This window comes from Oreochromis niloticus, linkage group LG18 (assembly GCF_001858045.2).
Source record: "Oreochromis niloticus isolate F11D_XX linkage group LG18, O_niloticus_UMD_NMBU, whole genome shotgun sequence".
Taxonomy (NCBI): domain Eukaryota; kingdom Metazoa; phylum Chordata; class Actinopteri; order Cichliformes; family Cichlidae; genus Oreochromis; species Oreochromis niloticus.
In genome coordinates, this window is record NC_031982.2 from 5,112,505 (window position 1) to 5,137,383 (window position 24,879).

Sequence of the window (24,879 nt, forward strand, 5' to 3'; positions counted from 1 at the left end):
TTGTGCTCTGACCAGCATAGCAACAGGTCAAGTTACTGAAAATAATGGGAAGCCCATCTGGTAACCCAGCCATGGGGGAGCCACAAGCCAGTGAAGTCCCAGTGTCAGTCCTATGCCCAGATAAATGGGGAGGTTTCCATCAGGAAGGACATCCAATGTAAATTCTTGGCCAAATCAAACATGCGGATCATAAAGAATGGGGTTAACAACGACCACCTACAGCGTGCCAGTGAAAACTGTGCTACTGTTGCCTAAAGGCAAAGGAAGAGGAGAAAGAGAATGCATGTTAGGAGGCAGGAAGAGGGAATTAAAGAAGGAGTGTGAATTGTGGTGAGAGTAGGGACTCTAAATGTAGGAACTTTGGTAAAAGGACGAATGCTGGTTGATAGGATGGAGGTAAAGAAGGTAGAAATATCACGTGTGCATGAGACCAGGTGGAAAGAAGCAAGGCCAGCAGCACTCGGATTGGATCCAGGCTGTTCCAAACAGGAACAGGAGTGATACACCTGCTGCTGTCAGACCTGCAGGTATCAGGCTGTGATGTTCTCCTTTGTAGTGGACACAAAATATTTTTTTGGAGTGGCACAAATAATTTGTGTGGCATCTTATTGAAGAACAGCTGATTGTTCTGTAAATAGTTTGAAATGGTTATTTAAAAAATCAAGGTAAAAGGTAAATGGATGCAAATAACTTTGTTTGCAAAACTTGTGCATAGGATTTTAAAATTGACAATTTATATTTGCATTTGAAGTTATGAAATATGATTCATTAAACATGTTTGTGGTTGTTACAGTAAAAATATAACTTTTTCTACTGTGATTTTATGTTTTTTGTCTGATTTTATATCAATTCTGGTTATACAGTATGACAAAATGAGAACCCCAGGGGGTTAAACGTTCTTTGTTTTTTTTTTAAGTAACACAATAGTTACTTTTCCAAGTAATTAATTACTTTTAGAATATTGTAACTCAGTTACTAACTCAGTTACTTTTTTGAAGAAGTAACTAGTAACTATAATTGAATTACTTTTTCAAAGTAACTTGCCCAGCCCTGTCTGTGATACGCTCAGTAAGCCCATTGATGTCCTCCAAATGAAGATTTTTCTGAGCACTGCTGCACTCTAGTGGTCACATCATGTAAATAAACTTTAAGTTTACATATTATGCTTTGAATGATTCTTTTTTTTCCATTTTATACACAAATAAGAACTCAAAAAATAACTGATCCCTTCAGTCTTTTCTGTTTTGGTATTTACTTTAATGCCGTTGTTACCATGGTGATCATAGTGATGAAAGCCCATCATCACTGCAAAACTAACAATCTCTAAAACATCTGAAAACTGGGAAACTATAATCCAGTGAAACCAGTCTGTGAAACTGAGCCATTAGTTCATGTGAACAGATCCAGACAGTCTTCTAGCCCTGGCACACTACTGTCCCCATCACCATGGCAACTGTCTGTCTCATGCTGCTCCCTCTTTCGCCTCCGTTTATATACACTTGTTTTTTTCCTCTCCTCCTTTTCCTCCTCTTCGTCTGTCCCTTTTTCTGTCTCCCGAGCATCACGAGGATCTTGGATCTGGAATCTTTGGCGTTTCTCTGTTAGCAGGGCTGACTGGAGGTTCTGGTAGAACCTGCTGGCAGCAGAGAGAGAGAGAAAATCAAGTGTTTGACAAGAAATCCAGTGAGACTCCAGTATGTCTCTGACTTTGGTGACTTTACAGCCAACCAACACACTGACCTGGATATCCTTCTATGGTTCTCCTCCATCTTCTGATTGGCTACCTGTGTTAGATAGGTGACGTATTCCTGTGGAATTAGGAGCGTTCCATCATGGCTCAGAGGAACCTCCAGGCCGTGGGTGCTACGGATTGCCTACAGGGACAAATGTAGTAAAGACATTTTTATTACTATGCTAAAGTTAATGAAAGAAATACCTACAGCTACAGCTAATTACACGGAATTATTCTAACTGTATTAAACATGTGGGCAGCTGTGGCTCAGGATGCAGAGAGTGTCGACTATCAATCAGAGGTTCAATCGTTACCTACTCCAGCCTGCATGTGTCATGTATTCAAATATCCTAGGCCACAAATCCTGAACCCTGAGGTGCCCTGTGTGTGTGTGTGTGTGTGTGTGTGTGTGTGTGTGTGTGCGCGTGTGTGTGTGAATGCCAGACAAGGTACTTCTGTAGAGAGCAGCTGGGATGGAAAATGTCTTCAGCTGAATGCTGCTGTGAGTTGGCCTTATATGACAGAAACTGAATTGAACTAAAATGAAAACTGAAAAAAGCAATTACATGAACATGTGTGGGACTGGGTGAACGTTTGTGGTAAACTCTGAGTGTTAGTGTAGAAAAGCCCCAAAAAAGAACCCGTCGGTTCTCCATCACTTATCCAACGGAGCGTTGCAGCGGCTGTAGCCCTGCTGTCATCACAGCATTGTTCCAATGAGACAACACGCCATGTCCTGGGGTTCTCACTGAGATGTAGCCTGGTGGCATCAATCATAACGTCTCAGTACTACTCTTATATACGATTTCATCCAATACCTAATGGCAGTCAGGCTGCTGCTCTATAGAGGTCTGTGCTCACTGCTAACACCACACAGTGTTAGCAGTGAGCACAGGGCAGGCTGCCAGGCCACTCGCATGAAGTCTACTTCATTCAACTCAACAGTCGCATCTAGGGATGGGTACGCTCAGTGCCATTATGGCACCGGTTCTGAAATAAACAGTAGTAACCAGACCGAAAAGCAGCGCACATTTCGGTGCTTTTTTTTCCTAAGATGTCATACACTTTGGATTCTAGCCAATCATTTTACCTTTCCAAGGATAGTAGGCGGGCCCAGGTACGTACGTTCTTTTAGAGCAGAGCTACAGATTAAAAATGCCCAAGGCGAAGCGATCAAAGTCTGGCTGTACTTCACAGCAAAAGCTGCAAACTCAGCAGCCCGCAACAAGTGCTTTAAGCTGATACTGTCAAAGGAGGTAACACCTCAAATCTGATGAAACACCTGGCGACGCATAGCGTTTTTTTAAAGGGCCCCTAGCCCTGCCAGTGTAGCAGAAATGATGAGGATGATGATGGCAGCAGCAGCCGTTCTTCTCTGCGTGAGCAGCTTCATGTTGTTCGTGTGTAATTTACGTTGAGTATGCTAACCACATTATTACATTAATGCATGTAAGGTGAACTAGCAAACACCGTGGTAGTTACATGCGGCTGTCTTCTTGTTTGATGACAGATACTCCCTTCACCCTGGCCAAAAAGGCTAAAATGACCAAAGAAAAAGTGGGAAACAGTTAAACATGAGAGGTTTTTGGACAAAGTTTGTGTTTTTTCCATTCTTTAAGCACTGCTTCCAGCCAAGAGTGATACCATATATGCCCTATAGCTGCAGAAAAGGCTAACATTGTTATCTTTTTACAAAAAAAACAGCTGAACATGAGAGGTTTTTGGACAAAGTGTGTGTTCTTCATTCTTTAAGCACCGGCACCGTTTCAAAAGTACCGGTTTGGTACTGGTATCGGATAAAACCTAAACGATACCCATCCCTAGTCGCATCAAGGCGGTCAGTCATCGCGTTTGAGTACGACTACCTGTGCAACCTGCAGGGTCCAGGAATCGCTGGATGTCACCAGCAGTGACACCAGTTTGGTTCTGGGCTGTGTCTCATTGTTGCCCCCTGCACATGTGCAGGGGACAACAATGACTGATTAACAACCCCCCTTGCTGACCAGGTCAGTGTCCCCACAGGTTAGCTGACTTAAATGTTTGCCGTTTCTGTGCTTTTACCATTACTGTCAAACTCTGGAGTTATAGATCTGCAGTTACACAGCATCTAACGTTGATAAATAAGAACACTGTCTATAAACTGCTAGTCCAATAATCACTGACACTGGAATTCATACTTTGACGGCCTTCAACCAAAAACAGCCGACAACCTCCCCCCAAACATCGCTGCGAGCCCACTCCCACTCTTCCTCCTGTGCAAGCCCTCTTACAACAGACATGCACAGCAGGTTACATACATGTGAATATAAACATGGTAATCGTTGAGAATACTCAGAGGAAAAATAATAACAAAGACATGGAAGGATTGTGTCAGTAACGACCCCGGCCAAAACAATTCAAACTCATTTTTAAGCATACCGTGATGATTTTTCCCGTCTTGCCAACAGTGAGGCCGGAGTTCCTGAAACCGGAGTCGATGGCCACTGAATGCTGCAGGTGAGACGACATGTTAGACACACTCACACGCACACACACGCGCGCGCACACAGTTTACCTGGATAAATTATTGAGGTTCAATCCTAAACAATCCTCTCTCTGGTGTTAAAGGTGATCCTAATACTTTGTTGTGTGTTGACAATAGTGACACTAAGGCATGAGCTAGCTGCTTTACATAACAGCTGACAGAGGATTTGTCAGTGAAGCAGCATGTTTCACATTCAGCAGTGACAGCAGCCCTGCATAAAAGCTTTAAGCATTCAAATTAAAGTGTGTCAAAAAGGGTCTTTCTTTGTAAATTACCTTCATATAAAGTGCAAGTGTAAAAAGGAAAAACAAAGCAGAATTTATAGGAGTCACAGTTTTCCCTGCAATGCTAACTGAACACAGTGTGTTAGAGCATCTGTGTGAGCAGTTCCTCTACAGTGGGCAGGTACATGATCTGTGCTACATGCGTGTCGAATGGCCACAACTGGGAACGATTTTCATGTGATATCCAAAGAAGGAAAACTGTAAAACATTACAAATGTCTGAGGTCATACTTCAACAACATCTCAGTAAGGTTTCAGCTTAATGAGCTCATCACCACATAAACTGGGTTCACTGAGGGAAATGTAGTTTAGCTCCTTTGAAGCAAGGCTGTGTGAGTTTCTGACCCACAGTTAGTGTTTCACCTTCAGTAGGAGCTACGGCCATAGTAGCACTGACCTGCTCAAAAACTCCAGATATGCACTGCAGCATCATGGGTTTAAAAAACCTTTAAGGACTCAGTATGAGCCCAAAAGCCCCACCGCTGCAGAGCTGAAGGACCTACAGCATGTGGTCCAAGACTGCACAGCATGTAGTAAAGTTGGCAAAAGCCCAACACACGTGCAGGCATGAGCATATACACAGATTACACAGAAACACTGGTGTACTGAGCACAGTGAGGAAAGATTTAGGGAATGAAACGTGTGTTTTTCATGTCAGTAAAGATACTGATGATGACTCCTGTCAGTGTTGTGCTTTTTAAATGTTTGCAGAGTCAGTGACATATATGAATGGCAGAAACATGTCACTAAGAATAAACAAAGGTCACATTCAAGCCCAAGAGATAAGTAGAGCAACCTTTGAGAGAAAACTAACCAGAAAATGTGCCGAATGATTTGTTTCTCCTAATAAAGACTCACCATTAGCTGTGCGTCTTCCAGACGTCTGCACTGAACATGGAGTACAAAGGGCTCAAACTTCAACACAGCATCACCGGAGCACCCGGCCAGAGCAGACAACTAGAAAACACACACAGGCATGTGATAAAACAGTACATTCAGCCATGATGCTTATTAATCATAAGGACACCATGAGTCTCACCAGGTCCTCTGAGGTACACTTGTGATGTGAGACAAATAGCCAGGCACAGTTCTGTTTCTGGACAGCACTGCTTTCTGGAGCCTAGAGAGGGAGAGACAACTGTCATTGTTTCAGTACAGATTTCCATGGTTGTTGTTTGTTTGCTCCGACAGCAGTCAGAATGTGATGTCCTGGTGTGTGGAGGATCCTACGGTAGCCCTGAGATGTCAAACAAACTGCAGTTTAAGAAAACACCAGAGAACATAAAACCAAGACAACAACACAAAAGGGAAGTTGAATACTTCACAGTGGAGATAGAAAACCAACAATAATAACTCCCAGAGTTTTCCTGTTGCATCTTGAAACAGTCTGCAGCAGGAAACAGTAATCAGGTCAGAAACTTTAAGCAGCCCTCTACAGCTGATATGACGATGTGGAGTTCAGTCAAAAGTCACACAGTCTGCAAACTATGGCAGCCAGATCAGGGAAAAATAAACTGGAGCGTTTAAATGATTCCAAGAATTCCTCATCTTCTCTGATCGCTGACAGCACGATGCTCTACTATGCAGCTTCATGTTTCAGCTTATTTCAGTTCAGAAGTATTATAGAAATAAAATGTGAAGGTATTAGTTTTCTTTCAGGTATTTGTCATAAACATCCCTCTATAATACAAAGTGTGTGCTGTGTGAGGCAGAGTGAGACTCACCCCGTCGATGAGGATGACTCTCCCCGAGCAGGAGCTGGTAGTGAAGAACTCCTCCCGGCTGTTGAGCAGAGACACGACGTGCTCGATGGCCTCGTCCACAGCGCCCTTCTTACTCAGGTCCACTTTGTTCAGGCACTGCTTTTTCCACTGAGCGAAGCTTTTCTCCATAGCTCCTTACGCCTAGCCGCTACTTTAACCTGGTTTGTCTGTCGCATGAGCGGGCGTTCATAAGCTTTCATTCTTTAATACTTCATGGATGTTAGCTGTTAGCTTCACGGAGGGCTGGTTCTTCTTCTTCAGTAGGACTGGAACCGATGAAGGGCAGTCAACAGCGACACTGCCATCTGCTGTAGGTAAGTGGAAGTGTAGCTGGGAAGACCTTTTTTTGGGTGAGGGCCCTTTTAGATGCAAGTCTTTTTTTTTCTTTTTTTTCTTTTTAGCTTTATTGAAAGAAATTTTCATATACAAAACAAGTCAAGGAAACAGACCAGAATTGTAACAATTTACAGTATAAAGATGGTGAAGCAAGTCATTATAGCTTTACAGGGAGAAAATAAAAGTTTCTAGGGTAAAGTAATAAGGAACATAGACCTTTTGACACAAGCAGGAAAATTAGAATAGCAAGTATTTTGTGATTTTACAGTATAGTACAGCAGTTTTTTTTTATTCATATTAGAAATAAGCTTAAGTGACTTAAAATATTGACAAAAGTAATTCAAGAAGACGGTAAACACAAGTGTGTGTTGTGTTAGTCCCCGAAGGGAAATTACTCCTCTGCATTTAACCCATTCACCCAGTGAAGCAGTGGGCAGCCACCAATGCAGCGCCCGGGGAGCAGTGTGTAGGAACGGTACCTTGCTCAGGGGTACCTCAGGGTAGCCGTTCAGTGGAGTCGAACCCCTGACCTTCCGATCATGGGGCAGACACTCTACCTACTGAGCTATCCCTGCCCCACAGGAGAGGCATTCTTCCACTTACATAAATGAATAAAAAACTTACATAGCACTATTACAGAATTGACAACATCTGAGATTTCAGAATCCAGATTGTCCATAAAGTAAACAACATCCTCAGATGTGAAGGAAGGTATATTGGAAATTCTGAGTGAAACCCAACAGTGTATTTCAAACCAAAAGGCATGAACATATTGACAAGTGAAAAATAGATGCTCTAATGTTTCTGGATCCGAAGAACAGAAAGCACAAGAGTCGGCCTCAAAATTAAACCTTTTATACAGGAATTCTCCAACTGGATAGATGCCAGATATGATTCTGAAGTGTGTTTCTTTCATTTTAGGCACAGGTGGGTATTTTAAGTAAAAAGAAAATGACTTTTCTGTCAACATGCTATCAAGGTCATGTCTGACATTGACATTATAGTTGCAGAATACTATTTGCTTAAAGGTATTAGAGATTAACTTATTATTAAATTGTTTGTCCTTTATTGAGGTATTACCTATCGTCAGTGAAGGTAAGCATGTTCTTATTAGTGAATACTTTAAAGTATTTATGATAAGATTTAACAACGGTGTGGGTATCGCTTTACAAACCTTATTATAATTATTAAATGAAACGTCTATTTTATACTTATCAATAAATTCTTCATAAGATAGCAAGTTTCCGTTTTTATCAAGCAGATCAACAACAAAACATACACCTCTATCATACCAGTCTGATTTAATTAAGGACTTCTTATTGATGACTACAACCCTGTTATTCCACAACACAGAATTGTGAGGTGAAAAGTTGTGGGTGAAAATTAGTTTCCCAAAATCCAAAGCTTGCTTATAGAAACTAGACAACTTAAGAGGAATCTTAGATATTTCATAATCACATCTGAGCAAAAAATCTAACCCCCGAGCTTATTAAAGAGTTTGTTTGGAATATGGTACCACATAGATTGAGGAGGAAATGCAGTCTTTTAACCATCTGAGCCTGAACGCAGCAATAATGGATTCAAAGTCTAAAGCTTTCAAGCCCCCATTTTCATAGTCTTTAACTAATTGTGATTTGCGTATATAATGTGTTTTATTCTTCCAGATAAAGCTGAATATAATAGAATTGGACAGTTTAATCATTTTAGGAGACGTAAAAATTGAATAACAGGGGTATATGAGTCTTGAAAGTCCTACTTTAGACAGTAAGATACGACCTAATATGGATAAATTACGTGTTAGCCAATGATTAAATATTTTTTTAACTACATTTAATCTAGGAGTTATGTTATTATTCTCTCGATCATTCGTATTTTTACTGATTATTAAACCAAGGTCCTTTACCTCCTCTTTTACTGGAATATTGTTAATAGTACTTTGATTACAGCTATGTACAGCTAAGATTTCACATTTTTTAAGGTTTAGTGTTAAGCCGGATGCTTTTGAGAATGAAAGGACTTTATTAATTGGAATAGAGACCATATTTACATTCCTTAGAAATAAGGCAGTGTCATCAGCAAATTGACTAATTTTAAATTCTTTATCAAGAATGTTTATGCCTTCCAGATCTGAACAGAGTTTGATATAAATGGCATTTCTGCTGCAACAATAAACAATAACGGGCTAATAGGGCATCCCTGCCGAATGCCACGATTAATTTTAAAACTATTAGAAAACCCTTGATTGAGTGCAATACTACTTGTTATATCTCTGTACAACATTTTCACTACACTAACAAACCCACAGCCTCCAGAGCTTTAAATAAAAAATTATGCTGCAAAGAATCAAAAGCTTTAAAGAAATCAAGAAATAAAATAAGGCTATCATGAGGAATTAAATGATTGTAATCCAACATATCTAATACTAAACGGGTATGATGATGGATATGACGTCCTTTTATAAAGGCGGACTGTGTCGCATCTATTATTTGAGTTATTCCTGTTTTTAGTCTGTTGGCAGAGACATGAGCTAACAATTTGTAATCACAGCAAAGAAGTGTGATAGGCCTCCAATTATCTAAAAGGACAGAGTCCTTGTTTGGTTTAGGAAGTAAAGAAATTATTCCTCGTTTCATAGTTGGAGATAACATTTGATTATTTATACATTCATTAAATACCTCTAGTAATAAATCTTTAATGTCACTCCAGAAATACCTGTAAAATTCAATTGTGATTCCGTCAGGACCTGGTGATTTACCACTCGCCATTTGGGAAACAACAGTATCCAATTCAGCTAAAGTAATTTCAGACTCATTGAGATTTTTAAAGTGTGTGTCAATTTGAGGAATATTTTCATGGATAGAGCTAAAAAAGAATTAGTCTCCGAACTGGAATAATTTGTAGTGTAGAGGGCTGAATAGAACTCTGTAATATAGTTGTTTATAGTCTGTTGGTCCTCAGTCAGGGTATTATTAATTTGTAACTTCATTATAGTTTTTTTTTGTTTGTCTAGTTTTCTCCAGATTAAAGAAATAAGTAGAATTCTTGTCCCCCTCCTCAATGCATGTAGCCCTTGAACGAATGAAGGCACGTTTTGCTTTGTCTATAAAAAGTTCATCTAGTTTGTACTGCAACTGGTTTAGTTCTGTAGCGTTTTCCTCTGTCAGATGTGATAAATTGCACAATGAACTTATTTTCGCGGTAATTTCAGCCTGTTTCTGTCTCCTTTTAATAGCCATTAATTTTCCTTCTTCACTGGCAATTTTTCTGACATTAAACTTCAACCATTCCCATTTACTAGTAGAAGAAAAATCCTCCATTGCTTTTACCTCTCCTATTAAGGATTTAATTTTTATACAAAAAGATGAGCTTCTTAAGAGGTTACTGTTAAACTTCCAGTGATCTATTATCCGGGGAGATTGAAAGTGTTATGGCACAATGGTCAGTAAGAGGGGAGTGGAGAATCTTACAGTTGGATGATGGGGGAAAAGACTACCAGTTATTAAGCAATAATCTAGTCTTGAGCGTTGAGAGCGCTCAGAATTACTACTGGTGTAATGCAGTTTTTCTGGGTTTAACTTACGCCAGATATCGATTAGGTTGAGCGTGCAGGAGAAATCCATTATTATTTGGTTAAAATGAGAAGAGTCATATTTAGTTGGAAATCGATCCTGTTTTTCATCTGGTACCATATTAAAGTCACCTGCAACATGAACAATTGAATAAATGATCTTCCTTTCTTCTATCATTTTTTCCAAATCAGAAATTAATTTCCGATTTTTGGCTCTATTGTTGAACCCATAAACATTTACTAAAATGTTACTAATATCATCCAACTAATATCATCCAACTCTATGTTAACCATTAACCAATGACCTTCCTTATCACCTTTATGATCAATAACTCTTCCATTAAAACGATGTAGAAAAATAGCCACTCCTGCTGAATGAGAGGTACCATGAGATAAATAAATATCACCGCTTCCCCACTGCTTTCTCCAAAATATATGATCATCTTTACTACTGTGTGTCTCTTGAAATAAAAAACAATTGGTGTTAGGCTGTTCCTTACAAAAAAGAAAAACTTTACGCTTTATGTTATTTCTTAAACCTCGAACGTTTAAAGAAAATATTGAAAGAACCATTGAATATAGTTTGAGAGTGCTTTAATAACTAGAGTAGGGCAATGGAACATTTTACCTCCTATTAACTAATAAACCCAGTCAAATTTAAGGACCATTGAGCAAGTTACCGGCTTAAATTTAGTTGAACAGTTATACCTTCATATCTAGGTCGTTATAAAGTTCTTTCATTCTTTGATTTGACGACCATCGATGACAGCATATCCTTCCTTCAGGAAAGCTTTGAGCCCTCTGCTCCTTGCCTCCTCCACCCTTGGCCACAGACGTTTGCGGGCTTCTCTGTCTTCCTTACAAAAGTCCTCTCTAAACCGAATCTTCATCTCCTTGCAGAACTTCGCCTCCTTGGACATCTTCCACACTAGGTCTCGAACAGTTCTCATGGCAAACTGTATGACGATCAGCCTGGGTTTGTCACCCACTCGTCCCTTCTGCCCCAGCCGATGCACTGTATCCACTGTGTTGTACAGCTGCTCGGCGTTCGCAGGAATGATCTTGGTCAGAATTCTGATTATTTCTTCTCTTGTATTCTCCCCCTCCCTCTCGGGAACGCCAGTTAGCAGCAAAGACCATCTCCGTTTGTATCTAGCATGCTCCAGACACATTTCACGAAGAGCCTCGTTTTCTTTTTTCAGCGTCGCCATCTGCGTTTTAATACATTTCACATCTTCCACCACAGATTTAACAGCTTGCGTATTAGCATCCACGGACTCCTTTACTTTTCTTACAGCGTCGGTATTTTCTTGCAGCTGGAATTCATAACTCTTTAAATGTTCACTTTGGGTGTCGAATTTACATACGAGTTTTTGGATAGCATTGAGGAGAATTGTGTTCGAAACTTCGTTTTGTGTCTGCGATTCGTTAGCCTTCATTTTTTTAGGATTTGGACTTTTAACCGGTGTGTGGTGACGATCAGCTTGCGGTTTGTCTTGTGATAAGTCGTGCTGCTGTTCCATCCATTCAATACCTTCTTCGTCGCACGCCTGCCGAAGAGCCGCTAGGTGGTAGCCATGGTCTTTGTTAATGTTAGCCATTTCGCCGCTTTGGAGAAGGCGGCTGAAAATGACGGAGAGAAACACAGGGAAGAAGTTTTTGAGTTGTAGAGATGAAGTATAACTAGTCTGCTTCTAATTCCGGTTTACTTGATTGCGGTCAAGACATAAAGGAGGTTCTTTTCAAGAAAAGCCTCGGAGCCCACTCAAGTTGAAACGCTCACTCCGCCATCTTCCTAGAATCCCCCCTTTTAGAAGCAAGTCTCTCACCTCGGTAGCCAAAAACGCCTCGATGCAATAATATGACATTCTTTGTGTGTCTCTCTTTTATAATAACAGTGTCTTTGGGGTCATTAGTGTTACTGCTGAAGTTGAAGCATACACTACTAAGTAAGTAAGTAAGTAAGTAAAATTTTATTTATATAGCACATTTCTAGATAAAAGATCACAAAGTGCTTCACAAGGTATAAAACAAAAACAGTCCAAAGTTAACAAAATGCAAAATGCAACCACTAAGGTATGGTTCTTGGTGACCAACGGGCTGGTTTGAGTACGTCAGAAACTGCTGATCTACTGGGATGTTCACAGTCATTTCTACAGTTTACAGAGAATAGGATGAAAAAGAGAAAATATCCATAGAGTGGCAGTTCTCTGGGTGAAAATGCACTGTTGATGCCAAAGGTCAGAGGAGAAAGGCCAGACTGTCCCAAGTCTACAGGAGGGCAACAGTAACTCAGTAAGGCCACTTGTTAAAACCAAGGTATGCAGTAAAGCATCTCTCAGTGCACAGCAGGTTCAATGCTGAAACTAAACAGATGGGCTAAAGTTGCCACAGAAATTGCCACTCCTGTCAACTAAGACCAGTATACTGAGGCTAGAATTCACAAAGACTCACTGAAACTGGACAATAGAAGACAGTACACAGTTCAGAAGATAATACATATATTTATATATACATATTTATATTTAGTCTGTTAACTGTTATTCTTTTTTCTTTTACTATATTTTATTAATATTTTGCTCTTTACTATTTTTTCTACTGTCTTCTGCTCGTCAAATACATTTCATTGCAATGTTGACCCTGTGCTAACTTGCATATGACAAATAAAACTGAAAACTGAAAAACTGGAAAAAACATTGCCAGGTATGATAAGTCTTGATTCCTGTTGCGACATTCAGATGGTAGGGTCAGAATTTGCCATAAACAACTTGAAAGTGTCCATCCAGCCTTGTATCAACAGTTCAGGCTGCTGGGGGTATAATGGCATGGGGGATATTTTCTTGTTGTTGTTTTTTTCTTTGCAAATAAATTAAAAACAACAAAGACAGATGATAATATGACAGTGACATTATTTGCTTGGCACACTTTGCCCTCCTTGACCCCCACTGAGCATTGTTTAAATGCTACAGGCTACCTGATCATTGTTGCTGACCATGTCAATCTCTTTATCATTACAGTGTACCCAGGAAATGCCTTCTCTCCGTCCACAAAAGACATGTAGACTGGTTTGGAAAACTCCCACAGACCCTAAAATATTTTTGAAAGGATAAAGAACTAGTCTAGTGTTCCGCGACCAGGTTGTAAATTGCATTGTTCCTCCTGTATGCAAGGTTGAACTGATGGAAAGACTCACATTTCCAGTACCCTGGCATAGACCTTTCCAGTGGGGTTGAGTAGTGTGATCCCCTGAAGTTTGAGAACACCCACCACCTTATTAAAGATGGGATCCACCACCCCAGTCTGTCATTCCAGAGATACCACCCAGATGTCCATGTGATATGGTATAGAGGTGTGTCAACCAAAACAGCCCTACAACATCCAGAGCATTCAAGAACTCTGTCCACCCCAGGGGCCACAAAGAAGTTGGAGTTGTTGTTTAACTACCTCAGTGACCTGGCCTCAGGAGTGGGCGCATCGTCCCCCTTGTCCCCAAACTCAGCTTCTTCTACAGAAGGTGTGTCAGTGGTATTAAGGAGGCCCTCGGAGTATTCCTTCCAATTCCCAACTACATCCTCAGCTGAGCACATCAGCACCCCACCCCCACTGAGTGTGAGTAGAGCACTGCTCCCCTCCTCAGTTGCATGCAAATTTGCCAGAATTGCTTCAAGGCAGACTGAAAGTCTTGATCCATGGCCTCACCAAATATCTCCCACACCAGCATTTTTGCTTCAGCTACAACCCGAGCCACAAACCATTTGGACTGCCAGTACCCATCAGCTGTGTCAGAAGTCCTACAGGCTAAACAAGCCTGAAAAGCAACACCTTGCAGTTGCAGCTCCTTGCAGGAGCCTCAGCAATGGAGGTGTAGAACATGTTCCATTCAGACTCAGTGTCCCCAGCTTCCCATCAAAATGCTTTTGAAGCTCTGCTGGGGGTGGGAGTTGAAGATCTCCTAGACTGGGGCCTCTGCCAGGCATTCCCAGTGCACCTGGCAAATTTGGGTGTGCCAGGTCTGTCCGACGTCTTTCCCCACCACCTGATCCAACTCACCACCAGGTGCTGATCAGTTAACAGCTCTGCTCTTCTCTTCACCTGAGTGCTACTTAGGATGTCCTGGTGCATTGTGCACTTATGAGCATCCTTATGTTTGAACACGGTGTTCATTATGGACAAACTGCACAGAAATTCAATAACAAGACACCACACGGTTTCAGATCAGACAGGCCGTTCCTCCCAATCATGCCACTCCAGGTCTCTCTGTCGATGCCCAAGTGAGTGTTAAAGTCTCCCAGTACAATGGCGGCGTCACCAGGTGGAGCCCCCATGAGCACCCCATGAGTGACTCTAAGAATGCTGGCTACTCTTAACTGTCACTTGCCGCATAATTGTGAATGACAGTCAGGACCCGTTCCCCAACCTCATGGCGCAGAGAAGATCATCGACCTGTGGCCTAGGGTGTCCTTGTGCCCCGTGCACTTATGGACACTCTTATGTTCGAACTGCAGGAATGTCTTAAAGACATAAAGACCTGGATGGCCGCTAACTTTCTGCTTCTTAATTCAGATAAAACTGAGGTTATTGTACTCGGCCCTGAAAATCTTAGAAATATGGTATCTAAGCAGATTCTTACTCTGGATGGCATTACCTTGGCCTCCAGTAATGCTGTGAGAAACCTTGGAGTCATTTTTGACCAGGACATGTCCTTCAACGCACATATTAAACAAATATGTAAGACTGCTTTCTTCCATTTGCGCAACATCTCTAAAATTAGAAATATCCTGTCTCAGAGTGATGCTGAAAAACTAGTTCATGCATTTATTACTTCCAGGCTGGACTACTGTAATTCTTTATTATCAGGATGTCCTAAAAACTCGCTGAAAAGCCTTCAGCTAATCCAAAATGCTGCAGCAAGAGTACTGACAGGGACTAGAAAGAGAGAGCATATTTCTCCTGTTTTGGCTTCCCTTCATTGGCTTCCTGTTAAATCCAGAATTGAATTCAAAATCCTGCTCCTCACATACAAGGTCTTAAATAATCAGGCCCCATCTTATCTTAATGACCTTGTAGTACCATATCACCCTATTAGAGCACTTCGCTCTTGCACTGCAGGCCTACTTGTTGTTCCTAGAGTATTTAAAAGTAGAATGGGAGGCAGAGCCTTCAGTTTTCAGGCCCCTCTTCTGTGGAACCAACTTCCAGTTTGGATTCGGGAGACAGACACTATCTCTACTTTCAAGATTAGGCTTAAAACTTTCCTTTTTGCTAAAGCATATAGTTAGGGCTGGACCAGGTGACCCTGAATCCTCCCTTAGTTATGCTGCAATAGACGTAGGCTGCCGGGGATTCCCATGATGCATTGAGTTTTTCCCTTCCAGTCACCTTTCTCACTCACTATGTGCTAATAGACCTCTCTGCATCGAATCATATCTGTTATTAATCTCTGTCTCTCTTCCACAGCATGTCTTTCATCCTGTTTTCCTTCTTTCACCCCAACCGGTCGCAGCAGATGGCCGCCCCTCCCTGAGCCTGGTTCTGCCGGAGGTTTCTTCCTGTTAAAAGGGAGTTTTTCCTTCCCACTGTCGCCAAAGTGCTTGCTCATAGGGGGTCATATGATTGTTGGGTTTTTCTCTGTATTTATTATTGTGCTATCTACTGTACAATATAAAGCGCCTTGAGGCGACTTTTGTTGTGATTTGGCGCTATATAAATAAAATTGAATTGAATTGAATTGAATTGAACATAGTGTTCGTTATGGCCAAACTGTGGTTTGCACAACAACAAAACACCACTCGAGCTCAGATCCGTGAGGCCTTTCCTCCCAATCGTATCCCTCCAGGTCTAACTGTTGTTGCCCACGTGAGCATTGAAGTCTCCCAGTAGGACAACAGAGTCCCCAGATGGAGCACTCTCCAGCATCCCACTCAGGGACTCCAAGAAGGCTGGGTACTCTGAACCGCCACTCAGAGCATAAGCGCAGATGACAGTCAGGACCCGTTCCCCGACCCGAAGGCACAGGGAACAAACCCTCTCCTCCACTAGGGAAAACCCCAATGTACTGGCAGCAAGCTGAGGGGATACAGAATACCCCCGCCTACCCGCCGCCTCTCACTGAGGGCAAGTCCAGACTGGAACAGAGTCCATCCCCTCTCCAGGAGACTGGTTCCAGAGCCCAAGCCATGCATTTAGGTCACCCAGACTATATTTAGCAGGTATTTCTGACACTCATGGCTACTTCAGGCTTCTTCCCCACCAGAGAGGTGATGTGCCATGTCCTAATAGCCAACCCCGATAGCTGGGGATTGGACCAATGGGGCTTCCACCCGTGACACCACCTGACACACGTTGCATCCAACCCCAACAGCGCCTCCTGTGGGTGGTTGGCCAGCTGGGCCCCATTGGCTAAGCCTCCTTTGAACCCCTCCCGAGGCCTGGCTCCAGGGTAGGGCCTTGGTAATCCTTTCCCCGGCAGGGGAGACTAGTCCCCTGGTTTAACCCATTAACACCAATGGGAGTGCGAGTAGTTTGATTTTAGGTCAAACTACTGTAACTCTTGAACCACTGGTGCAATTGCAAAATTCCGACAGTTCCTGAAAGCAGCAATTCTGTGCTTTTTACCGATATTAGGGTCATTACTGTAATCCTAAGCAAGGCACCATATCCAAATCTTGGCAAAGAGCACAGAAAACAAGACAGCCAGCAAAAAAAATAAAACAATAAAAAAACACGATAAAAAGAACCCAAATGCAGGGTAAAACATCTGTTTTCAGCAGAGCTCCATCACACTCCAATCGTTATATCAGACCATGCTCCGCTAAGCCTTGATATAAACTTCGTTGGTTCCTGCCCTTCTTGGAGGTTCAGTACTCTCCTACTATCTAATGATTCATTCTATCAGCAATCGATGACTTTCTTGCCTTTAATAAAAGCAATTCAGTCTCCTCCTCATTATTATGGGAAACACTGAAAGCATATCTGCGTGGCCAGATTATCTCTTATTCAGCTAATCTTAACAAAAATTTCAGGGCCAAGGTAGCAGAAATTTCAGCAAAAATTCAGGATGTTGACAAACAAAATGCCACAAGCTAAAGACCAGTCTGACAATCTGGTTTCTGACCCTGTCTCTATTAGTGGGATTTTTTAGAGATTTTACTGTAATCTCTACAGCTCTGAATCACAGTCAGTTTCAGATGAGATGCTTGCCTTCCTCTGGAATTCTGACCTTTCCACAGTAAATAAATCAGTTTCTGATAAGCTTGATGCTCCTATTAAAATAGAGGAAATTTTTGCCTCAATCAAATGTATGCAGAGCCGTAAGGCCCCAGGCTCAGACGGATTTCCGGCTGAGGGTTTTAAAAAAATTTAAAGACAAGCTGGCCCCTCTCCTTCTTGATGTATATAATGAATCACTGAGAAATGGCTGGCTGCCCCCCACTTTAACGCAGGCATCTATTTCAGTTTTACTGAAGAAAGGCAAAGACCCTACGGCCTGTGAGTCCCACAAGCCCCTGTCTCTCCTAAATGTAGATTTTAAGATTTTGGCAAAACTACTTGCAATTCGGCTCGAGGCCGTTCTTCCACAGATTATCTCACAGGAACAGAATGGATTTATCAAAGACCGTCAGTTGTTCTTTAACACACGTACAGTGCTAAGTACAATTTTTTCTGCTCATTGTCCCACATCTCCTGAGGTGATCATTTCTCTAGATGCAGAGAAGGCTTTTGATCGGGTTGAATGGGATTACCTTTTTGCTGTACTGAATAGGTTTGGGTTTGGAGAAATGTTTGTGTGTTTGTGTTGGATCAAACTTCTTTATACATCCCCTCAGGCTTGTGTCATCACCAACTCTGTTCGATCTGATTATTTTCCACTACGCTGTGGCACTCGACAGGGGTGTCCTCTTTCTCCCCTTCTCTTTGCTTTAGCCGTAGAACCTCTTTCTGTTGCTCTGAAGTCTCTCTCTTCCTTTCATGGAATTATCCGTGCAGGTGTTGAAGTTAAGGTATCCCTGTACGCAGATGACCTTCTTTTGTATGTAGCTGACCCCATATGTAGTCTTCCTCCAATTTTATCTGTCTTGGAAAAATTCAGCTCTTTTTCTGGCTATAAAATTAATTTGCTCAAGAGTGAATGTTACCCTGTGAACTCTTTAGCATTAACACTTGAGCAGTCTGACATTCCTTTTAAGCTCAGCCCCTCGGGGTTTAGGTACTTGGGAATTAATATTACACGAACTTTGCCTTTACTGTTTTCTGAGAATTTTGCCCCCCTGGTCTCACAATTTGCATTAGATTTCCAGAGGTGGAATTCCCTCCCACTGCCACTAATTGGCAGGATTAATATTATCAAAATGAATGTGCTACCCAGATTTCTCTTTCTATGTCAGTGTATCCCCCTATTTCTGCCCAAACAGTTTTTTAAGTCCCTGGACCAGATGGTTTCTTCTTTTTTGTGGAATGGAAGGGCCCCTAGACTTACGGTGCGTTCACACCGGACGCGAAAGAGGCGAGCGAAAACGCCCAAACGCCCCTAATGTCACGCATGCACATTTGCACCTCAACGCGTGTCCAGGGAAAATCCACCGCGCCTCAAAATTGCATGTTTCCACGCGCGTGAACCGGAAATGTGGGAGGAAGTTGTGCCAGATGTGTTGTGCTGCAGATGTCCTCTGAATAAACACATTAACTTGTTAGCGGAAAGGTATTTGGACATCAGTGGGAAAATATCAGGACAGTAGGTGGGCTTGCTAGCTTTTGCACGGTTTCATTGGGTCAGTCTGGAAATTAAAAAGCAGAATGAATGAACTTACCAGGTTGCCCAATCTCCTCACTAATGTGCCTCCAAGCTAGGTCCGTTTTATTCCTGTCTTGGTAGAAGTAGCAACATGCATCATTTAGCTCTGGATGATTAGCCACGGCACAGATGAGCTTTTCCTCCATACGGAGTGACTGGATCTGCCCCTTTGACCTAGTTACAGCCACGTCACCAGGCTCCTGATTGGTTGTCGGGGCGTGATTTGACACCGGAGTTCATATTTTCCAACTCAGCGTGTGCACAAAATGCAACACACAACCTGACGCGCGTGGTTTTCTTTCGCGAGTCACACGCGCCCCACGCGGTACACTGACGCGCATTTCACGGGTTTTGGCGTTTTCCCAACGCAAATCTGCCTCCGCATTTTCGCCGGACGCGCAATCGCGTGTCATCGTGCTCTTTCCATTGACTTTACATGTGAACCTGACGCTCTGGCCGCCTCTTTCGCGTTCGGTGTGTGCGCACCGTTAGGCTCTCTTTATTACAACAGTTTACCTCTAATGGGGGTCTTTCCCTACCAAATTTTTTAATGTACTACTGGTCTTTGCATATTCATAAGCTGACCTACTGGCTAAATTCACCTAACCTGATTTGGTGTAAACTTGAAATTCAATTAATTTCTCCATATTTTTCACCTGCCTCCCTTATCTATTCATCACTGCCTATTAAAACATCTTCTGTTGCTTCAAATCCTGTAGTGCTCTCTACACTTAAGATATGAATTTAAAATGTGACCTGAACTGAAACCATATCCCCCTCTACCAGATTACTATTGTTAAGGAATCATCTGTTTTCCCCTGCCACTACCAACACCGCCTATTTGATTTGGCATGAAAGAGGCATAAAAACCATGAGAGTCCTTTACAAACATGATGTTCTTCTTAGTTTCTCAGCGCTGTCCTCAAAATTTAACCTACCTCCTTCTCACTTGTTTCTCTATTTGCAAATTAGACACTGTGTCTCATCACTGTTTCCAAATTTCCCAATTCTCCCTGCTGATCCACCATGGGTTGACCTTCTGGTTGTTAGGCCTTAATCAAAAATCACCTCTTTTAAATATATATTGTATGCTTATGGCGACCGAATCTGATTCATCAGGTAAAATCAGAATCGCCTGGGAGCGTGAATTAGGTGTTGAACTGTTTGAATCATGGTGGGATAAGGTGAATCTCATCATACGTTCAAGTACACCATGTGCTAGGCTACAGCTTATACAGTTTAAAGTAATAAACAGAGTCCATTTCTCAAAATCCCGTTTATCTAAAAATTTTCCTTCAATTATAAACCAATGCGACCTCCCCTTGCAATCTAAGCCATATGTTTTTCTTCTGACCAAGTTTGAACAAATTTTGGAGTGATTTCTTTTCCGTACTTTCAGGGTTTTTTGGAATTCAGATCCGAGAAGATCCTCTAATTGCCATATTTGTAGTTCCAATGACCCCTCTTAATATATCTCCCCAGCAAACTCAGATCTTGGCTTTTTGTTCCCTTCTTGCTAGATGCTGTATTTTACTTCTTTGGAAATCTCCTCCATCTGCATCGCAATGGCTTAATACTGTCCGGACATTTTTGAGGGTGGAGAAGATCTCACTCACAGTGAAAGGTAGTTCTGCAAAATGTATCCACAAGTGGACACCCTTTGTGGAATATCTCAAATCTTTTCCTTAGTATTTAGAACAATGCAATTTACCCAACCTGCGACTAGATTGAAAAGAATTTGAAAGTTACTCTTTTTAAGGTAGACATAGGATTTAAGCACCCCCCCGCCCCCCCCCCCCCTTCTATTTGTTTTTAAATGTATTTATTGTTTAATTTTAATTTTTGTTTTTTTATTTTATTTTACTTTATTTTATTTATTTATTTAATATTTTTTCTAATTTACTCAGTTTTTTTCTTCATTTTTTTTTCTTTCTCAATTTTCTGTTATTGTGTTGGTATGATGTTTTTTGTATTTTAATTTGTCTTTTGTTTAACAAGAAAAGTTAAAATGTTTGAGAAAATATGTCATGTAAGATGCATACAATGTATATAAGTTTGTATAATCTCTTGATAAACAAATTAAAAAAAAAAAGAAAGAGCTCCATCACACTCACTCTCTCTCTCTTCTCTTTTCCAACCTTCATATTCAACTGTGCCTGGGATTACCGTAATGACCCTAATGGTACTGCAAAGCACAGATCGCTGCTTTCAGGGCGCTTTGGAATTCTTTTAATTGAACAAATGCTTCAGGAGTTGTGGGAGTTACAAATGTAAAAATTTTTTAAAAAAAGCTGAAAAAACACCCGTCTGACGCCAGCGACAGCTTAGGCTTTAGAGATTTAATTCTTTCAAAGGGATTGATTTTGTTGCTCTTCGTCTGGTCCCCTCACACAGGACCAATTTGCTTTTGGAGACTCTACCACGGGGCAACAAAAGTCCCTGAACAACATAGTCCCTTGGATCACTAGGACACACAAACCCCTCCACCATGACAAGGTGCCGATATATAGAGGGACTATGACAGTAGTATGGTTCAGTTTTTTAAAATGTTTTCATTGTAGTAAAACAAGTTTCTATGAGCATTAGGGATGCTCACAGCAACATTAGTCACTTCAATCGCATCTCTGCCAGTTTAGGACATCAGCTGCTGTCAATCTGCACAATCAGAAGATTACTCTCACCTGCTGCCCACCTGTTCACTATCCTGACCTGCTCCGCTCGGAAGGACGCTTCCCTCTCGGCTCACCGACACCCTGGACCATCTCTGGCTTGCCCCGCAGTGCTGCTCACCCTTGTCTCAAGTAAGCCACCCACACATTCCCCAGTACAGTCACGTCCCATCCCTGGCAGCGCATATCACTAACTCCTCTCTCTCTCTGATTTCATACCCACCTCTCTGTAAAACTTTCCTGTGCACTTTCACGTTTCACTTGTAAATAAATTCATTTTTGCATCGAACCATCCCGAGTTCAGTGTCTGCTTTTAGGTTTATTCCTGTGCCGCCGGTGACGTAGCCCTGCCTCCCAGGACATGAATCAGGCATGGAGGAGATCCAGGCCCCAGAAATCTAGAGGCCCCCCAGAGCACGAGAGCCCATGGAGGACCACCAGAGGGGCAGTTGCGCCACCAGTAGCCACGGTGCAGAAGCCACAGGGGGCCATGGTGACAACCCCCGCAGGCTTTGCTGAGAACTGGTAATGTCAGAACGATCACCGGGCCCAGAGACCTCAGAGCCAAGGGCTCTCCACACCCCAGATGGGGCCCGACCGAGCCACGGGCTCCAGGCCCTGCCAAGGATCCGCCGGGAGTGAGCCACTACATACCTGAGCACCTAGCCCTGGACACCAAGAACCACCAATGCACCAACGGGTGGGGGCATCAGCCACCAGCGGGGAGTGTGGTCGGGGGAAATAGGCCCCCACACCTGGAGGGGCTTGAGATGTTCCCAGAGAGGTGGGGTCTATGATGGGTCATGACACATGGACATAGACAAACAGGCCCACACAGACACAAACAGGCATTCCCACCCTCGTACACACATATACAAATACTCAGCACTCGCACAACATGGAGACACACAGAACTGAATGCAGTACACACTCACACTCCCCAAATGGGTCCAGGCACCAGCACCCCCATAGGGGATGCCCACCAGCTCGGACCCAGACCAGATGGCCAGCTCCTCCTCCCGGCCCCCGTCCCGGATGGTGACGAGGGTGTGAAGACCCCATACCTCACGCCGCCTGCTCATATGGGGTGTTGCTGTGTGCTGCTCTAAAGTGCATTTAAAACATGGCAGGGGCATGGTGCCAGCGACCCTCTGCCAGATAGCAGCTGGTGTTAGCACGGCCCCTCCCGAGAACCCTCAATGTCTACATGTGTTTAATATTGAGAGGTGGGCACCGGCGCCAGAAGTGAGGCTGAATGAACAGACTGTCCTCTGAACGCCGTTTAATGTGCCCACCCCCAAGGCCCTATATGTATGTGTTATGAGAGTGTGAGTAATGTGAGTGACTAATTTGTGGAATAAAACTAAGGCACAGGTGGCCAGAGGGAGACACAGGAGGACTGCCTCACCTGCACCTCAGTGACACACCTGTACCTTAAGACCCTGCATGTGTGATGGGGAGGGAAGGATGGGGAAGGACCCCAATCAGACCAGGAGTGACATGTTTAGCCGCATGTTCTCCTTAAATTGCTGGCTGTCTGAGTGGTGTCCAAAAAACGATGTGGGCTTCATAGATAATTGCCAAACCTGGTCTTGTTAGGAGAGACGGCATCCATCCCACTTTGGATGGAGCAGCTCTCATTTCTAGAAATATGGACCAATTTATTAAACCCCCCAAAATATGACTATCCAGAGTTGGGACCAGGAAGCAGAGTTGCAGTCTTACACGCCTCTCTGCAGCTTCTCTCCTCCTGCTACCCCCCCAAAAACCCATCTCCATAGAGACTGTGTCAGCTCCCAAACAGACAAAAAACAAACTAAAAACCAGCAACAAACAACTTAAACATAAAAAATCACAAAGAAAGAACAATACAGTATCCACATCTGAACCAAAGAGTAAAACAGTGAAATGTGGATTATTAAATATTAGGTCTCTCTCCTCCAAGTCTCTGTTAGTACATGATTTAATAATTGATCAACAAATCGATTTACTCTGCCTTACAGAAACCTGGTTGCAGCAGGATGATTATGCTAGTTTAAATGAATCAACACCCCCGAGTCATTCTAACTACCAGAAACCTCGAAGCACAGGCCGAGGGGGCGGTGTGGCAGCAATTTTTCACACCAGCCTATTAATTAACAAAAGACCAAGACAGACTTTTAATTCATTTAAGATAAGATAAGATAAGATAACCTTTATTAGTCCCACACGTGGGAAATTTGTTTTGTCACAGCAGGAAGTGGACAGTGCAAAAGTTATGAAGCAAAAATTAGAATAAAATAAAATAAGAATAAATACAGTATACAACTGTACAGAATAGAATAAAATAAAATACTATATACAGTAGAATAAAATAGAATAAAATATACAATAAGATAAAAATAGAATACAAATGCTTTATACAACTGAGTAAAAATACAACGATGCCAGAAAAGATTTTGAAATTTGAGAATTTGAAAGCCTGATGCTTAGCCTCGTCCACCCCAGCTGTAAAACTCAGAAACCAGTCTTACTTGTTATCATCTATCGTCCACCTGGGCCTTACACAGAGTTTCTGTCTGATTTCTCAGACTTTTTATCTGATTTAGTGCTCAGCTCAGATAAAATAATTATTGTGGGTGATTTTAACATCCATGTAGATGCTAAAAATGACAGCCTCAACATGGCATTTAATCTGTTATTGGACTCAATTGGCTTCTCTCAAACTGTAAAAGAACCCACCCACCACTTTAATCACACTCTAGATCTTGTTTTAACATATGACATAGAAACTGAACATTTAACAGTGTTTCCTGAAAACCCTCTGCTGTCTGATCATTTCCTGATAACATTTACATTTACAATAATTGATTACACAGCAGTGGAGAGTAGACTTTATCACAGTAGATGTCTTTCTGAAAGTGCTGTAACTAAGTTTAAGAATATAATCCACCCACTGTTATCATCTTCAATGCCCTGTACCAACATAGAGCAGAGCAGCTACCTGAACGCTACTCCAACAGAGGTCGATTATCTTGTAAATAATTTTACCTCCTCACTACGTACGACTCTGGATACTGTAGCTCCTGTGAAAACTAAGGCCTCAAATCAGAAGTACCTGACTCCGTGGTATAATTCTCAAACACGTAGCCTAAAGCAGATAACTCGTAAGCTGGAGAGGAAATGGCGTGTCACAAATTTAGAGGATCATCATTTAGCCTGGAGAAATAGTTT

General features: G+C 42.2%; 1 protein-coding gene and 1 long non-coding RNA gene across 3 annotated transcripts; one reads left to right on the forward strand and one right to left on the reverse strand.

Moving 5' to 3' along the window:
- Window positions 1-1,235: 1,235 nt before the first annotated feature.
- On the reverse strand, window positions 1,236-6,574 carry tyw3 (tRNA-yW synthesizing protein 3 homolog (S. cerevisiae)). 2 transcript variants are annotated; one of them, XM_003459965.5, is made up of 6 exons: window positions 6,264-6,574; window positions 5,579-5,659; window positions 5,398-5,496; window positions 4,151-4,222; window positions 1,741-1,874; window positions 1,236-1,633 (listed from the first exon to the last, which is right to left on the reverse strand). In XM_003459965.5, the coding sequence occupies exons 1-6, from the start codon at window positions 6,429-6,431 to the stop codon at window positions 1,390-1,392; spliced, it is 798 nt and encodes a 265-aa protein (XP_003460013.1). In that variant the 5' UTR covers window positions 6,432-6,574; the 3' UTR covers window positions 1,236-1,389. The 2 variants fall into 2 exon arrangements, with proteins under 2 accessions (XP_003460013.1, XP_005465856.1); XM_005465799.4 differs by having other exon boundaries at window positions 1,236-1,636.
- Window positions 6,492-23,238, forward strand: LOC112842924 (uncharacterized). The gene is made up of 3 exons (XR_003214980.1): window positions 6,492-6,616; window positions 20,518-20,621; window positions 21,392-23,238. It is a non-coding gene; the product is annotated as an uncharacterized LOC112842924 (long non-coding RNA).
- Window positions 23,239-24,879: the final 1,641 nt, after the last annotated feature.

Coding starts and splice junctions, on each gene's coding strand:
- tyw3 (XM_005465799.4), bottom strand. CDS start 6,431: ATGGAGAAAAGCTTCGCTCAGTGGAAAAAGCAGTGCCTGAACAAAGTG. Junction 5,497..5,578: donor AGTGTACCTCAGAGGACCTG/GTGAGACTCATG, acceptor TGTGTTTTCTAG/TTGTCTGCTCTGGCCGGGTG. Junction 1,875..4,150: donor AGACGGGAAAAATCATCACG/GTATGCTTAAAA, acceptor TTGTCCCTGTAG/GCAATCCGTAGCACCCACGG.